The following is an 18,081-nucleotide window of genomic DNA, read 5'->3' as shown; positions in this document are numbered from 1 at the left end:
TTTTGCCAAGCTGTCCTGAAGGAGCAGCCTTGGGAGTTAATAGCATGCGCTGAGGTTTCTCTTCTAGCCCTTTCAAAGGAAACTTCTTTTTGTCTTGTCAAACACCCCAACAGCATGAAGGACAAATAAACAGGAGCACCTGCCCAAAGTGCTAGGTATTCTCTTCCCATTGTCCTACCTGCTTCTGTCCTCACCTCTTCTCCCCCCACACCTGCTTTCTTCTTTGGCGCACAGTTGCCTCAAGCCCTGCATCGTGGGGAGCATCTCAGCATTTATCAGCAAGGTTTGACAGGCAGACAGGACTTTGGGTATGTGTGGCATTGCTTTGCGAGCAGCCCAGGTGTTTTCTGGAGATCACAGTAACAGGACTGCGTCCTGGTGTGCATCAGGAGGTTTTCACATGTAACTTTCTACCCAGACCATGTCCTGTCCTGAGGGTGGTGGGGAAAAAAATGAAAGGAGGCAGCTCCTTCCCTGTGGTGCTTTGCATAGCACTTCATTGAAGTGTTCAGTATCTTCCCCTGTAATTAATTCTGCCCCGCCTGCATACAGCATCCCGTGTCTGTGCCTCTGCCTTTTCAATAATAACCTCGTCAGGGACAGCGCAGACAGACCGTGCTTCTATAAACCCGAGTCTGGCTGATGTCATGTCTCGACTCAAGGACTTTCCTTCATCCTTTGGGTAATGACTGTTAATCAGATGCTAAAACGCACAGGTCTAGGTCACACGCCCCTGGGGCTCACAGGCCGGGCTCCGTGTGCCAGGCTGTGTTCCCATGAAGAGAGGAACAGGCACCACAGAAATCAGCAGCTGCTTGGGGGTTTCACGTGAGGAGATAGCATTGCTGAAGGACAGTAAATGGATTTACAGGGGACAGCTCAGGAGGAAGGGCTTGGGGGAAAGAAAAACTCTGGGGTCGTTGGCTGTTGCCGGTACAAAAGCCTGCTCTTCCTGGTTAGGGTCACTCCAAAGCAGGACAGCCAGCAAGCAGCTAGCGTTCAAACATGCTCAGAGCACTCTGTGCCAGTGAAGTTGTTAATCTGCCAGCTCTGGATGCTCTACAGCACCGGGGAACGTCAGAACCCCAGTTACCTGTTGTGGAGTTTGTACCTCCATGGTTCATCCTCACCTTCATTGCTAGTTTTACATGAAGGAAGCATTAACAGGACAGGGAGTTGTGCTACGTGTCTCAAAGTGTAGGTCCCTCTGTGTCGAGCAGTGACTGGGAATGCTGTCCCTGCTTGCGCGTGGGGGGGAGCAGCACGAGCAGAGGTGTGGGGGGCCTGGCAGGCAGAAATCTCAGAAGGCAGCACTTGGGTTTGAAAGCCCGGCCCGGTTCCCATCTGCAGAGACTCCAAGGGTGAGCAAGCCCTGACTGGGGAGTTTGCAGTCGGCAGCATAGCATGTACAGCAGGTCCTGTTTGAAGGCTCCTGGCAAGAGCGCAGGACATGGTGATGTTTTTTAACAGCAAGTTGGTATTATAAAAAGAACACTGTCTCAACTGAGATTCCCTGGGCAGAGGCGAAAGACATTCAGACAAGGACACCACTGCTGGTGTTGCTGCAGAAGTGAAACAGATGGGAAGTTCAGCGTGTCACCTTGAAAACAGATCAGCAGAGCTCTGCTCCTTTTGTCCTTGTGAGCTCCCCCAGTCACTACGGCGTCACGGTCAGAAAGCTCTCCGGGATGTGACTTGGAGGGAGGAGGCTCTTGCAGGCATAATGGAACTTAGACTCTCATTCTTCTGCTCTTTGTGTTGGGAAGACAAAACTCAGCCTCCCTGCACGCTGAGGTTTGTACAGTCCTGTTGCCCCGGAGGCTTATTCCTTCCTTTCCAGCACACCCGGCATTGAGGAGCAGCACCTGGCCCAGAGCAGGGAAAGGGAGGCATCCCATCCACGAGCGAGGCGTCCTACCTCTCTGGCGGGTCAGTGGCAGGACTGAGAGAAGCCTGACACTGTCCAGCCTCTTGCTGAAGAGCTCAGTGGCAGGCATTACCTGTGCTCTTAGCAGATGTACTTTGCGCTCACTGCTTGTGTCTTGCCAGCAGCACGCGTCTGCCCACACCCTGCGTGGACAAGAAGTTGTGCACCACATTCGACGAGTTTTCTGAAATAAGGTTATTTTATTTAGTTCTCGGGGCGTGGAGCATTTCTCTAGACCATTTGTGTGCTCCCCGTGACGTGGAGCTGGCTGCGGCGAGCAGCCCAGGTGCCGTTAGATCTGTTTGCAGGCGGGGAGGGATGCGTGGGATGTCGTGGAGAGGAAAAAGCTCGCCTGCACAAAGCTGTGTGGGTGGGGAGGTTTGGCCTGAAGGAGAAGCTTCCTCGCTTGCCTTGAGCTGTGCAGGGACACCCACCAGCCCTTGAAATATACCCCATTCCTGGGTCTCCTCCAATAACTCCTGAGATTTCACTGAACTGCAGCATCCCGGGGGGTTTACACAAAATAGTTGCTTTGTTTAGCAAGTGTTTTATCAAGTGACAGCACAGACCCACCAGGTTCACATCAGCTCACCAAAATACTTGCATGCTTCCCAGGCAAGCAGCCTGCTTTATTGCACTGCAGCCAGGGATTTGCTTGGAGGTGCAGAGGAAACTGGGCGCTACGAATAGAGAAAAATATCAGAACAATAAAAGCTAGAATGAGGCTGGCTAGGGTATTAATCTCTCATCCTAGCTGTTATTTAGGATTTTTCCAAGGTTTCTCTCAGGAAAATGAAAGAACCTCTTTCCAGATTTCTGTCTCCTGTATTTGGAGGTTTTCTTGTTGCTATTAAATGAAAGTGAAGTTGCAAAACAAATAAATAAATCTTTAAATCCTTAATTTTATCCTTATTTAGGAAGACGTCTTCATCTTGTGGCTGTTCTCTTTGGCATTTGTCAGAAAGTTGAGCTCTTAATGAAAGCAGAAGGATCTCATAGATGAATACAAAGGGACAGTGGGGTGCCAATTCCTCTGTACCCCGTGAATTGCACTCTTTAGGGGTGGCAGCTGGATTGCACACACAAACTTGCTTTGAGCCATTTGCAAATTACACAACACAGGGATCTTCTGGCACTGTACAACTGTGTTTATTTGGTGTACAAGGTAACCTGAAAATACAAAATGCGGATTTCAGGTTGTGTCGTGCTGACCCTGTGAGTTGAAGCTCTTAGTCTGAAACTGGATGGCCCTAACTCACATCATCTCTGAACGCAGGGTGGGACTTGATCCCCAGTAGAACTGCTGGGAATGAAAATGTCAGGTTTTTCTCTTAAATGACTTTTCACAATTACATTCCATAGCTTTTCACTTAGACTTTTTATTTCTTTCCAAGATTAAATATTCCTGTTTTTATGTGACACTTCTTATTTCCCCAAATGCTTTTTTACAGGACAGATTTCTTTCATTGAATGTTTTTGAAATTTTACCTTTTTCTGGAACTGGGTTTCGACCAGCATCTGTGCCGTCCACATGAGGAGAACAAGGACTGATCAGTGATGTGCCAGGGGATGAGGGTGCCCAGGAGCCAGCAAAGGCATGCTGTAAGGCTGAGCTGGATCCAGGCCCACACAGCCAGCAATGCTGATGCTGCAGGGTGTTCTTTGGCTTTAGATAAACTCACGTGATAGCATTCAGGGTAGGCAGTCTTCAGTGTTTGCCTTACTGGCAATTTGTGTAATTATTTTATGAGTGAAGTTTGGTGTAAGATGGCATGCATGCCAACATGTGCATGCTACTACACACGTGATGCAAATGGCACAGCCTAACTCTTACAATGATCCCTCTTCTTTCTCTAGTTCCTTCTGTTGAAAGAACTAAAAAGCCTGTGCTGTTACAGAGAAGTTAACAGCCTCCATGTGCCGCGCAGCAGATGGTATGGTAATGTTGGGGGCGTTTTTTACAATATCCCTTTTCCACATGGGGAAATTGAGGTATAGAGAAGTCTCCTTCTGATGCCTGAGAATGAAGCAGCGACAGAGAGAACCTGCAGGTGCAGGAGTTCAAGAAACAGCACTTTATAAGTTTTAGGGGCTGAGCCCTCAATTATTCGGCCCTCAAGTCCCTAGGTGAGCAGCAGGTTGCTTTCTGGGTGTGTAGCTCTGTGGAGTGCATCTCACCGAAACAGTGTGTGTGAGACCTCTGAGGCAGGATCTGTGCAAAGGAAAAGCCTCCTAAGGAAAAGCCTCTCTCCTAACTGTTTTTGTTGTCCAGGGCTGGTGCTTTGGGCAGTTTGCAGCCAGCCATGTAAGTCACCCGAAGAGAACATGGAGTTAAAATCAGAAGGTCCTCGTGCAACTGCAGAGGTGTCCCCAAGGTGTCCACAGAGGCCTCCTTGGAAAGAGGAGGAATATGGCAAGCACATTATCCGTGGGTCAGAGGACTGGCCATCCAGAGAAGGCAGTGAATTATGAATAATAGCTAGAAGGAATTATTGGTGAGATGCCCGAAGGCCAGGGCATGTGTGTATAAATTTTGCCTCGGATAATTCTGAATGAAAATCCATTTGTAAATACCAACATCTCCCAAAGGATTCCTCACATAAAGGCAAGGCACCTACCTCAGCCAGTAAGTTCTTCCTCGTGTATAACTGTGCTTATAACAGCCACCAAAATTAGATCAAACGACAGGACAGTGACAATAACAGTTCAGATTTTACAGAGGAGCTGAATGACTTGTGTGCTGCGCTTTTTGCAAAGGCGGGCTATCAATGGCACAAGAGGAGCTCTTTAATGCTGATCCCTTCTGAAAGCCTGGGTTTGACAGCGAGTGCTAAAACCCTAGGATATCTGACCCTCAGCTCTCCCAGGACTTTAGCATCGGTTATCCCAGACCTGACTACTGAATTTCACAGCAGGGCCTCTGACCTGAGCAGCCAGCCCTGAATTGAGCTCTCACAGGTTGTTCCAGTTAAGAGGTGAAAATGATGGTGGATTTATCATTGCAGTTGCGGTTGCTTTCTCCTACACCAGAAGTGTTCCTGAGGAGGAGCGATGTAAGCTTATACTGGCTCAAACAGGGTTTGCCTGGGTGGGGAAGAATTTGTCAAATGTTGTGTTATTTTGGCCCCAACAGCTGGCAAGGAAAAGAAAAAGGCCCCATGCAGAATGAAGTCAGATTTCACCTTCAGTGTCATTTTCTTGGGCTCCCACTACCTGATCTTGTCCCTGCTGTGCCAGTGTTTCTTTGCCCACCTGTGGGCTCTATCTCACTGTTTCACATCTTAAGATGTGCCTCCATGTCCAAGTAGCACTCAGTACAACCCAGAGCACTCAAATACAGGAGTGGGCTCTCCCCACCTCCTGTGTTCAGAGGGTGGATGTGCTTGTGCGCCTGGCTTTGAGGGCTGCTGTTATCCTAGCTCTTTGCCTCTGAAGGGGCTGCTGTGCCTCCTCATGTCTGTTTTGTATCATTTGTGGAGGCAATGCCGTCACTTTTATCATGCTTTAGCTTAACGTGCAGCATCTGTCCCTATTTAGAGCTACGTTAGGACCTCATCCCCATCACCTTGGCTCATCCCTCTGTCTAACGAGGGTGAAGTGTCGGCCTAGAGAGTGAATTGACCGCCTGATGGCAAATATTCTTTTCTTATGATCTCATTTCTATGCAAGGGATGTTTCTGTTAGCAATCACTCATCACCGGTTGGCTGACAGTGGAACGAGGGCGAGGAAAATGAAGCCGGAGTCGTGTGCTGCCCTGCTCTGCCTCCCCCAAGCAGGACACGATGTCCAAGGGAGCGTCCTAAGAGCACCACATCTATTTTAATGGCACCGTTTGAGGAAGCCAGCTCTGAACCAGCAGTGAGGGCAGCGGAGGGAGGACATGCTGCAGTCATAAAAATTCCACAGGGATAAATCAATAGAGGGTCGAGGAGAGTGGGAGGGAGATGGCAAGTCAGGCTTTGTTCGTCTTTGCACACAGGAGAGGGGGAAACAGTGCCTCTGTGGTCATGGTTATTTAACAGGAGTGAAAGGGAGCAAAGTCCAAGTCAGAGAGGATCTGGCAGAAGCAGGTGAAAGCCTTTAGTATGGGCTGGTGGACCTGGATTTGGGGGTCTGGTTCAGACAGCCACTGAGTGCCAGACATGCTCCTGCACAGCACTAATTAGCACCTTCTCGGGCAGGCTGGAAAAGAGGGTAAGGAGCAAATTGACTCACAGCGGCCACAAGCAGCAGAACAGTGGGCTAATGATGTGAACCAGTGCCAGTCCAATCCAGACGGGAGCTGGTGAGCCAGTGACAGTGAGCCTAGGTGAGCTCAGACACCCTGCCTCTCACCAAAACCAAAGGTTCTCGTTCTGGTGGAAACTCTCTTTTCTGCCTGCAAAATACTCAAGCAAATTTTGAACTGGTTGCACCAAAAAAAAAAGAGCTGGGTCTGTAACAGCTCCTCCCCAGCTTTCTTTTCTAATATTCAGCAAGGGGTATCTGGCCAGGAACCCTTAGTGCCTCAGGTTTTTATGGAAATGATTTACACTATAAGTTCTGTAAGTTCTTTATATAAATGAATTACACTGTAAGTTCTGTATTCAAAGGTTTGATTTTCACCAGGTTTATGTACACCTGTACTATTGCTACATGTACGAAGCACTGATGAGCTGTATGCTAACAGATAACTTTTGTATCTTATCTTCTCTGATAAGCTGGCAAGCAGCTTTCCTGGGCTATGTTTGAGATGTGTAGCCTAACAGGACTGGGTTCAGCCACTGTGCACCCTGACCCTCCGTGCCTGTGCTCAGGAGTGTTCTCCTTGTGTTATCTAGCAAGAGGAAGCCCAAGACCTTGTTCATATGGTCTGGTCAGGCCAAGTATGTTACAGCTCAGCCCACCAGCCATCAGAGTGCTTGGGCCTGCGTAAGTGTGCTGTGCATGTCCTAACCCTGAGGTAGGGGTGAGCTAGGAAAGCTGTCGGTGGTTGCCAACACCAGCTCCCGAATTCAAGAGGCAAATGCTCTGGCTGTGACTCCAAACCAGTGGCCTCCAGACCAGGGGACAGGGCCCTGCCTTTCCTGAGTCCCTCTCAGAAAGGTGTGTTTTTCCTTCTCCTCCACAGGAATACACCATTGATATATTCTTTGCTCAGACGTGGTACGACCGGCGTCTCCGTTTCAACAGCACCTTGAAGGCCCTCACGCTGAACACCAACATGGTGAGCCGCATCTGGATCCCAGACACCTTTTTTAGGAACTCCAAGCGGGCTGATTCCCACTGGATAACCACTCCTAATCAGCTCCTCCGCATTTGGAACGATGGCAAAGTGCTCTACACGCTCAGGTAGGTGCAGCAGGCATCTTAGCTGGCTGCAGAGGTGAGGGACCAGGGAGCTGATCAGGGCAGAGGAGATCCAGCTGTCCTGGGACAGAGTAGTGGAGATGCCTCCCAGTGCTGATGTTCTCACACATGTAGTACTGCTCACAGAATGGGCCTCCTCTTCCCAAGACAAAGGGTCCCACCCAAAAAATCAAACTATTTTTCTGTATTGTGCCAATAAAGAAGTCAAAGTATCACAGGTTTCCCGAACCAAAATCCTTTAAATGTTTGTGTTGGTCAGTCCAGCTATTTTGGTTCGATAATACACTTCTGGCTTTTGTTCCCATAACTTTCCACTCTCATAAATGAATCTGAAAAGCTCACTAAACAAAAAGGCTTTTTGAATGTGAAAATTAGATGTGTCTTCTCACTTTGAAAATATCCAAACATATGCTTTGTTTTGCTGCTGTTTTGAAATGTTCCTGCAAACAGACTGATCTTCAACAAATTAGTGTCTCTCTTTCAAGGAAGCGAGAATCCCTTTGTCACATTACGGTGTTGAAATCAAACCACCTTCACCAGCACGAAATCTCAGCCTTCCTCTCCCTCTCTCTCCTTTTCTCTCAGGCTGACGATCGAGGCTGAATGCCTGCTCCAGCTGCAGAATTTCCCAATGGACACTCACTCCTGCCCTTTGGTTTTCTCTAGCTGTGAGTATCCATATTTCAGAAATAGTTTTAGAAGGCAAGTAGAGAAATTTCAGTAGAGTAAAAAACTCTTCAGAGGAAACCATCTTCCCTTTTAGCTACATTTTCACCTGATCTCTATGTCGCTCTTCCCAGGCCATTACCCACCATTTCCTGGAGCATCCCCACAATCCGGGGCCAGCAGTTATTCAGGTGCAGATTCACAGACCTCTGAGTTTCTTCTTAACTAGGGCGGACCGTTGGAGATGTTTATTTCACTGACCTTCTGGTCGCTCTGACCTCCTAAACATGATATATCCCTTCAGCTGGAAGACCAACGACACAAGTCCTGCATTGCCTCATCACTCTTCTCCTGCTCTCCTTGGCTTTCCAGGCCAAGGGAGACACCACCCTCAGAGAGAAGCCCACATGCTGCACCAAGGGCAATTAAAAGGAGGAGTACTCACACACACACACGCCCTCAGTCCCCATTTGTACGTTCTCGTCAGTAGACAGGGCTGCTGATGTTGGCACCTCTCCACTGGTAATTTTGCCTTTCTGCACCAAGAGATTCCTGCCTTCGTGCGTTGGCTGGAAATCTGATTTAGTCACGGTGGCCCTGTTTTGGCCGCTCCCACTTCCCCTGCCACCGAAGCGATGCAGCTCACATGGCGCTGAGGTGCTTCAGAGGGAGGCAGCATGCTGAGGAGATAACACCACCGCATCTCTCGCCACCCCTCATTCTTTGCTAATTAACAGTGCACGCCATACATTCTTGATAATTAGAAGCACACTTTTAGTTAGCTGCCAAGCTGTGCTCCTTCCCTCCTCTGAGGAGCTTTCTTGTAGGTGTTGAGGTCCCTGCCTGACAGTAGGCTCGTGTCTTTGCCAAGAAAGCCAGAGCCAGGAGAAGCCATGCTCCAGCCTGCAGGAGCCAGGTCTCTTTCCCCATGGATGAAATCCAGGGTGTGTTACCTCTTCTCCTTACAAAGATCAGCTCCCAGGGTGAGAGGTGCAGAGACTGTTGTAGCAGACCCAGCCATGCTTCTTCTCATGTTGGCAGCTTTGTGTTCTTGGTGTACTCGTGCCTGGGAAGGAAGGGTAGCCATGAGGTCTGGCAGCCCCTTGCTGCCTCAGGATGCTAAAACACTTAAAGATCTCGGGCTGGCAGAGTCCTTTTACACAACCTGAGTCGACTTCCCACCACTGCAGTCCTTAGAAAGACTCCATTTCTAGCATTGCTTTACCCTTCCCTAGGACTCAAAGTGCCCCCCAAAGGGAGCTGCAGTCCCTGCTCCTGTTGCATGTGGGGATGCCTCAGGTAATCTGACCAGAGGGTGTCAGAAACACCTGCCTGGAAACTTCACGTTAGCAAAGCATCTGGAAGGAGATGCAAGTGCTTGTGTAATCAGGGTGGTGTAGGGGATGGAGGCACATGATTTATGGTTGGACTCTAAGATCTTAGAGGTCTTTTCCAACCTAAATGATTCTATTCCGTGATTCTATAATGTACTCTGTGTCCTTGTCCCTTTTCCCAGACGGCTACCCACGTGAGGAGATTGTCTATCGCTGGCGGCGCTATTCCATTGAGGTCTCTGACCAGCGCACCTGGAGGCTCTACCAGTTTGACTTCACGGGGCTGAGGAACACCTCGGAGGTTCTCAGGACTGGGGCAGGTGAGGCAAAGGGAGACAGCCGACAGAAACAGCAGTGTGTCAGAGACCTCGCGGGATGCAGAGGAGTCACCAGGGAGCTCCGTGGGTGGGAAGAGAGGTCACAAGAGCCCAGTTAGAGGAGCACAGGAATGAAAAGACAGACCTTTGCTAGAAGGAGCAGAAGTAGTGGAGATGAAAGGTGAGGGGAAGCTGAAGCAGGTGTAGGTCGGAACTACAGACATCTGTGAACTGTAGGGTGACAATGCTGGTGTGAACGAATCCCTAATCAAAGGGTCAGAAGGGAGAGGAGATGGAGTTCAGATTCCCTCTAGCTGGACTATGTGCATGCTCTGTAGATCCCTGGGTGACTGTAGTTGGAGCATGGATGGAGAAATCAGAGCTTGCAGGTCTTAATCCTGTCGTTCCTTATGTAAAGTGGTGTGAGGCTGATAAACACCTGAACTGTAGTTTAAGAGCCAGAAACACTGTTGTGTGGGTTAAGAAATGAGGTGATGGGGGCCCTTCAGCTCCTCCTCACAGTAGCTCACATCCCCTTTCCTTCCCACAGACTACTGAGAAAAGCCTCTTTGGGTTTGTTCAGGTGGGGTCATATTTTGGCTTATATTTTTCAGTCCTCTGAAGGAGCAAGTTCAGGCGGTGTTTCTCCTGCCCAGAGAATGTTGCCATTGCCAACACTGGCAGCCAGCCTTTAACTTGGGCAGCACAAACTGAGAATAGGAGTGGTGCAGTGAAAGTGTCTTGAATGCATTAGTGTTAGTCTGATGTTTGTAATTCTGTTTCTTGGTAATTGCTTGCAAGCTCCATCTTAGCTCTAGAGCTGTTGGGTTGCTTCCTTTCAATACACACTATGAGGCTCTGAAAAAGAGGAAGAACCTCAGCTGTAAGTTGCCAAATGAGCAATTAGGATGTGTAGCAACATATGTCTTTTCCGAGGGTAGAACTAGAGTCAATGGAAGTGATTGAAGGACGTCTCCTTTGTCGCAGCTCGGGTAGTTAGTTGACAAGTCAGGCCATGTAGTCTGTTACAGCTAAATAGCTTTCTATAAAAAAGGAAGCCCTTGCAGTGATCAGCTGAGGTTGAATACTCTCTTCAGTTTCTTCCCTGAAACTTTCCCAGACGGTGTGCTGTTCAGTGTGCTTGGATACACAGCAACGCAGTACAAATGCAGCCTTGTGGCCACATAGACAGTTAGGCAAGAACAAAATCAGCTCTTAAACTGATCACAAAGCCAGCAAGTCAGGCAGGCACAGAGCCAGCCTGCCAGGCAGGTAGCCACAGAAACACTCCACTCCTGAAACGTTCTTATTCTTGTGTTTTAGGAAGCCACGTGTTATGATTCCAATGTCTCTGTCACTTTTTCCTAGGGGAGTACATGGTGATGACAGTTTCTTTTGACCTAAGTAGACGTATGGGTTATTTTGCCATTCAGACCTATATTCCCTGCATCCTGACTGTTGTTCTCTCCTGGGTTTCCTTCTGGATCAAGAGAGACTCTACACCAGCCAGGACATCTCTGGGTAAGAGACAGACTTTTGCATGCTTCAAGGCTAGCAGACTGACAGAGTTGGAGTATGGAAACTCCTAAAACACTTCAGCATTATCCAGCTTAATAACCACTCCTCCAGCTGTTTGTAGCAATGTTCTCAAGCTCAACTGAATCCCTAGCTGTGCTTGCTTGGACTACTGGCTTATTTCAGGATGGCACAAGACTCTCATTTCTTGATCTGAGACCTGAACACGGCCTTTTCCAAGCTGCCAATGTGGTGTTCTCATGCTCCAAAAGGAAGAGTGTGCTGTGGCATTGCAATGCTGGCCCCTGACACATGCATGTGTTCTGTGTCTCCTCGTGACTTCCCGAGGGCTCAGTAGGTCCAGTGACAAGAAGGTCATAAGGTAATGAGCAAAGCTGCTCTGCCATATCCATAGAGTCCCAAGCTCTGGCAGGAGCTGCAAGCCTGGTAGGAAGATCTACCTATTGCTTAAATTTTCTCTGCAATCTGCGGTGGCTCTTTGAGGTAGAATAAAGCTTATATTGATTGAATCCTGCTCTGATAGGAGCTAAAGAGGGCTTTACAAATCTTTAAAGCGCTTTGGCTGTATCTGAATTTTGCAGCAAGCTCTGCTTCCCAGCGCTGCCCTCCCCACCAGCCCTGCTGACTTTCCCTTTAATTGGAGGTTGTATTCCCAGCCTGCCTGCAGGCTTCTGCGGGGAGGGAGAGGGGCTGTCAGCATCAGGCAGGGCTATTCAGAGTCCATCCATTCTGACCAGCCCTCCCCACCTCCCCATCAAAACCAATTCATTTTGTGTCCATGAACAGGGCAGGAGAGGAACTGGGGCATTGTTTCCAGTGGAGGTGAAGGTATGCCATGGTCCTTGGCTGGGGAAGGAATGAACAACAAGAGGCAAAAAGACACCACTGTGGTGCCCGTCTCAAAAATCAGAGGCAGGCTCCCCCAGAAGGCAGGCCCTCTCTGTGGGAAGTGATCTCCACACATCAGGAGTAATGTATTCTCTCAGCAGCCCCTGTTGTACTTTATATAAATGATCCCCGGCACATTTGAAGCCCGTCAGCCTGCATTAGGGAGATGTAAACAGGACCAGTTCCATTGGCATTTCAAATGTATGGGAAGTCACATCGCAGCTGCTAATGCAAATACCTCAGGAAAATATGGAAAGCTCTTGCTGTGTTCCTACCCAGAGCCATAGGGGTGAGCACCGAAATGGGTGGCAGGTGGATTTAGAGGAGTGGTAGAGTGCAGGAAGAGTTGCTGCTGCTCCTCCACATCCTAAAAACAGTGGAGCATGGTCAGAGGTCACTGCAGGACCACAGTCTGGCTAAGCAGAACAAAACAAGGGACCAGACAACCAGAGGCATTTCTCTCGCACAGGAGAAGGGAAGTGGAGGTATTCTGGGGACTGGGTGCATGCAGAAGACAGAAGTGCTCTTCTTCATTACCCAAACCAGCTCTTTTTCCTCTTAGGTATTACCACTGTGCTAACAATGACCACTCTGAGTACTATCTCCCGCAAGCACCTTCCCCGTGTTTCCTACATCACAGCCATGGACCTCTTTGTCTCTGTGTGCTTCATCTTCGTCTTCGCAGCTCTCATGGAGTACGCTACACTCAACTACTTGGTGGGAAACAAGAAACCACTGGAGCACAACAGCAGGAAAGCCCGGCTGGTAGGTTGATGGGGCCAGCAGAGCTAGTTATTGTTACAACCCCAAATAATTTAGGAATATCCCTCCTGGGCCTGCACTGGAAACTGCTGAAGTTGCTTAGTGCGTGGGCTCTGCTGTGTTCATAGAGTCCTCAGACCAACCTGTGTGCTGGGTCAGAGCACCTGAAAGTGAGACAAACAAAAACAAACAACAACAAAAAAACAACACCGAGGTGCCCATAAAACAAGGAGGTACCCCCAGCAGGTGAGAGCAACCAGAAGACATCTGCACTGTGTGCTCTGCCTTCAGAGGCAGCTGAGATTAGAGGAATGAAGGCTAGCACAACTGAAACCAAACAGCCCCTTTGCTGACTATCAGTGGCAGAGCTGGGGAATCAGAGCAAATAGCTCTTTGCTGCCTAAAGCCATGCCCTAGGATGCCAGGGAAGAAGCTCGCATTCATCCAGGGAGCTGCCAAGGCTTCACAGCATGCCAAGGTGGTTGTCTACAACCAGGTGCAGAGATGGGGGAGATCAGTCACCTCCCTCCATTGAACTGTGCCTGTGTTATGAACTGACCAATTGCCTGATGGATAGGTTTGGGTGTCTAAAATGTGATTTCCTTTTTCTTTAATCCACTTATCTCTCTTTGTTACAGCCACCTGCTGGCGCACAGGTGATGCCATCCTTCACTGCCATCAACATCAACAACATCATGCACTGGCCCCCAGAGATAGAGGATGATGAAGATGAAGACCCTGGCTCCCCGTGCCTGGAAGGGAAGGAATGTGAGAGGTTCTTCTGCTGCATTGAGGACTGTCAGACAGGGATGTGGCGGGAGGGGAGGGTCCGCATCCATATCTCCCGCCTGGACTCCTACTCCCGTGTCTTCTTCCCCACTGCCTTCCTGCTCTTCAACATTGTCTACTGGATTGCATATCTCTATCTCTAGCTGTCTTTTGCTCTCAGCTGGAATGGACTGGAAGCCAGAAGACAGGCTTTTCAAGGAGCATAGAGAACAGCGTCTCTTCCATCTAGTCGATTGTCATTCTGAACAATCCAACCTGGTGAATTCCTTCATCCTGCTCTCTCATCTCTTCTGAGAAGAACCAGACGGCTTTTTTTTTTTAGCACACAATCCTGTCTTTTTAGATAATCTTTCCTTCCCAAAAACCCTCTCTCCAGCACCACCAGCATTTTACTCCTTGTAAGATTGCCCAGAAAGTTCTATTCCCCAAAACATTAGGGATTTTGTCAAGAACTAAATCCTTAATGTTTAATTTTTTCATCCACTCCCACTGCAAAAAATCATGGGAAATGATTATAAATCGAGTTGTCTGCATAGCTAAGTCTGCAAAGGAAATAAAGCAGATTTTACAACTTCTGGACCATCTCAACCAGAATAGACTTTGTGTTAGAGGCTTGCCTGGGGGCTTCTAGGTCAGAAGGAGAGAAAGGTGAAAGAGATAAGGTGATACGTGAAAGCAATACAGCTTTCCCACAGTAAAGGGTGGCTGGGCTTGGTGAAAATATTTTGAACCTGCCCATAAAGCTGACAGTGGCACAGACAAGAATGGATGGAGTAGCTGAAAGCCTCCACCAGCTCCCCAGAGGATATCTGTGGAGTATTACTCGTGGATCGCTTCAGTACTTGTACCAAGCAGCAACCAAGGCATCCAGTCGGTGAGGCATTTCTCTTCAGACAGTGGTGAAAAGCATCTTGTAAGTTTGGAGTGCCTATCCCACTTACTGGAGCAGACTTTTCAGGGCCCATGGTGGTATTCTGCTTTGTGGTCAGGACTTGGAACGGGGTATGTAGCTTATGTTCAGCATAGCCAAAACATGTAGAAAATTCCTTATGCTGTGAAGACCAAAAGCAGTCTCATAAGTCCATTGAGTGGTAGCTGTCTTTGGCCTGTCTCATGTGAACCGGGCCCTGTTCTACCATGCATCATGGAGGGGCAGTGCTCTCTTTCACAAGGACACTTGTTGAAACCATCAGATCTGTGCATGATAATAGGTGCTAACCTGAGAAAGCAGTACTATAGAAAGGAACACTATCAGTAGTGCTGCACCTACTAGTGGTGGGGAGAGAGAGTTCCTGCAGCTCAGATTATCTTTTATATATATATATATTTAAAAGAAAAGATAGACTTCAATAAAACTGTATGGCTCCTTTCACCGGGAGGGCTACCAAGTCCTACCCCTTTTCTTCCCAAAGTCAGGAAGGGGAGCAAGTCTTACGTGGTAGTTCTCAGGAAGGTCTGACAGAAAGAGCTGGTTCCTAGTGGTCTCATTTGCTTGTCAGCACCCTGTCCACTGCAACAGGATTCATCAACAACCCCGAAGAGAAGGGCTAGGGAAATGCAAAATACCGATTCAACTGTATTTTTAAACTGTATAATGTGGAAAGGCAAATCCAGGTCCAAGGTCCATAATGTTTACATCAGCTGCCTCCCCATTGATACCAACTGCTGACGTGGCCCACAGCATGATTGTGAAAAGCAGTGTGACATTAATATTTACTTACTGTATAAATTACAAACAAAAACATTCTTTTTAAAACACACGTATTAGAAACAATTGCTACTTAAAAGGCTTGTCGTGAGAAGAAAGCTGGCATGGCTGCAGAGAAAAGTTAGGAACGGCTGGCTTGCAGGACATCTAACAGGGGCAGGAGGTTTTATGTATTCTTAGACAGCAATTTGATCTGTTTTAAAGATGGATTTTGACACTGTTAAATCTGATCTGAATAATGAAGTGTCATGTTTAATTCATTCATAAATACAGTCTTACCTGGTTGCAGAGGAACAGCTAGAGTGCCTAATTAAGTATACAATAGTACAACGCTCAACTAAGTATAACCTAATGGGGTCAGACCAGCATAGCTCTGGAAGGGGAAATTGTGCCTGTCTAACCTGTTACAGTTCTTTTAAAATACCAACTAAGAGATAAAGGTTACCCAGAAGCATAATTTGCTTAGCTACTCCGACAGCTTTTGAAAGGATGGAAAGAAATTATGGCGGGTGGTTCTAACTGAGGAAATTGATTTAGCAAAAGAATTATTAAGGAGGTTCTAATTAGAGGAAATTAACTGAGGAGAGGGGGAAAAAGAATTGTTAAGGAGGTTCTAATTAGAGGAAATTAATGTTTTAGAGAGAGAGACACAGAGAGGGAGAAGTCTAAGAAAAGAATCAAAACAACTTCCAGACAAGGAGGGCTGCTGGGTGACAGTGCCAACTCCCAGCCAGGCGGGTTGATGTTCTACTCCTGATAGCAAAGTGCTATTAGATGTGGCAATAGAAAAGCCTCCTATGACTCAACTGTACACTGACAGGGAGCTGGATTAGACAGGGACCTGTGATCTCTGCGGGGAGCCAAAAGGAAAGAGCATCCTAGATTAAAATTGGCTCACATGACAGCCTCTGAGTGAAGCGTGTCTCCACATGTCAGAAGGCAGCTGCTGGTGTGTGTGTGGGAGGGGACGCCCTGGCGGTACACCAGGGCCTGTGCCAAGTATGCTCATTAACAGTACGATGGCATAAAAGGTGTACAGGCAATGTAGGCTGCAGTGAACACAGGCAGCAAAATCTGGAAAGGTAACATGCAAGAAGGGACTGCTGGAAGGTGAAATTCAAAGTACATGTCCAAAAGAGTCCAAACATCTCCAATTCGTTGGAGCCTCAGAGCACTTGGGAGCCTTGATGGATGGAGATGATTATCATGGACACCAGAGGAAAGACTTCAGCCTTGAGAGCAGCAGCACATTGAAATTAGACCTTTAACAAAATGAGTCAGGAGAGAAGCACAGTGTACAAGCGACCTAAGAAGATGACAGGGACTTGGACAAAGTAGACTTGAAAGATTGTAAGATTTCACCCCCCAAAAAAAGATAAAGCCAACACACACCTAGGTAATTTAACCAATGATGGAGGCTTTGACAGAGGAAAATAGCCTAGCGTGGGCTGGAGCACAAGGAAGCTGATTACTAAGGCTGGGGAAGGAGGAGGGAGGGGGCTTTTTGGCTTAGGGAAATCTGTGCCCATCATAAATAGCTCAATAAATAAAGGCATGCACGAATTCAAGTATGTTGTTAAGTTTCGACAATATCTCAAAAAAGGAAAGCCAAGAAAAGACAGAAAGAAAAATCCACCATTTTTTGAAATTACTTTGCAAAGCTCCAGTCTTCTGAAAACAGCTGTAGGGAATTCAGGGCACAGAGACACTCAGCAGCCATGTGTGGCCCTGCTCAGCCAGGCAGGAGGAGCCCAGCCCCACCGCTCCCTTCCCAAAACTGCATCAGCCACCTGCCTTTCCCTGCATGCTGTAGCTTCTGCCATCACAGTGGGGTGGGTTGTGGTATTGTAGCATCTTTCGGACCAGGACAGATGTTGCCTTTTCACCAGAGTATGACTAGCTCGCTCCAGGGGACACAGCCCGAGAACATCTGTCTAATGAGGGGAACTGGAAATGATTATCTCAGCATTTATGTTTTATGGCTTTTGTTTAGAAGATGAAATAAGTCAGAAAAAAAAAAAAATATGTTGATTTCTCATATCTCTGTCTTTGATTCCTATCCTTTCCTCCAAATTACACCAGATAAGGGACCACTTTTAGACTGTAAGCTCTTCAGGGCAGGGACTCTCTTATTGTATGTTTGTACAGGGCCTAGTACTCTAGGGCTTGATCCTTAACTGAGTTTTTGGGTTGCTATTTATTATAGATAATAAACAACAGTATGGATTATCTGTCTCCAACAATACTGTCTATCCACAAGAGAATACAAGTTGTCCCCCATCCCCCTCCCATTGTGATTACTGGAGCTGGTTAATATTTTCATTTCCCCGGGGAAAAAAAAAAAAAAAAAAAAATCTTACTATAAAGTGGGGAAAAATGTTGGTAGTTGGGGAATTTTCAAAGACAAGGGAGTGTTGATGCTAATTGAAAAACTCTCCCCCCAGAACACCACAGCAAAAATCATCCTAACACACAAAGCATCACAAGGGGCCTGCATGGGGATAGGCTCTGTTTTCTGGCTTCCTTCCTGCCCCACACCACTGCCAGACTGCCCGGAGTTTTCCCGATACGCCAGCGTGCATTTTGCCATCCCCAGGACAATTTCTCCCACGCGTGGAGCAGGCCGCGGCAGGGCCTCCCCATTGTCATGGAAACCATTAGGCCCAGGAGCTGCTGCCAGTGCTCAAACTATAAAATCATTGTGCTTCTAACGTGTTTTTTTTTATTCTTTTTTTTTTTTTTCCACCTCTTGAGTGCTAACAGGAGGTGTTATTTTTACGTGAATTGCAGCAAGGGAGTGCTGA

General features: G+C 47.8%; 1 protein-coding gene across 2 annotated transcripts in view; it reads left to right on the top strand.

The window, feature by feature from the left end:
- Positions 1-17,503, top strand: part of LOC118165703 (gamma-aminobutyric acid receptor subunit gamma-4) — a 31,751-nt gene extending 14,248 nt beyond the window's left edge. For both annotated transcript variants that reach the window (XM_035323930.1, XM_035323931.1), the window contains 6 exons: positions 7,039-7,259; positions 7,863-7,945; positions 9,460-9,597; positions 10,963-11,115; positions 12,581-12,783; positions 13,419-17,503. In XM_035323930.1, the coding sequence (XP_035179821.1) occupies positions 7,039-7,259; positions 7,863-7,945; positions 9,460-9,597; positions 10,963-11,115; positions 12,581-12,783; positions 13,419-13,712 (1,092 nt within the window). In that variant the 3' untranslated portion in view covers positions 13,713-17,503. The remainder of the gene's footprint in view (positions 1-7,038; positions 7,260-7,862; positions 7,946-9,459; positions 9,598-10,962; positions 11,116-12,580; positions 12,784-13,418) is intronic.
- The last annotated feature ends 578 nt before the right edge of the window (positions 17,504-18,081 follow it).

Source organism: Oxyura jamaicensis, chromosome 4 (genome assembly GCF_011077185.1).
Source record: "Oxyura jamaicensis isolate SHBP4307 breed ruddy duck chromosome 4, BPBGC_Ojam_1.0, whole genome shotgun sequence".
Lineage (NCBI taxonomy): Eukaryota > Metazoa > Chordata > Aves > Anseriformes > Anatidae > Oxyura > Oxyura jamaicensis.
Note: the sequence above shows the minus strand (reverse complement) of the source record. Positions and strands in the feature narration are given on the sequence as shown.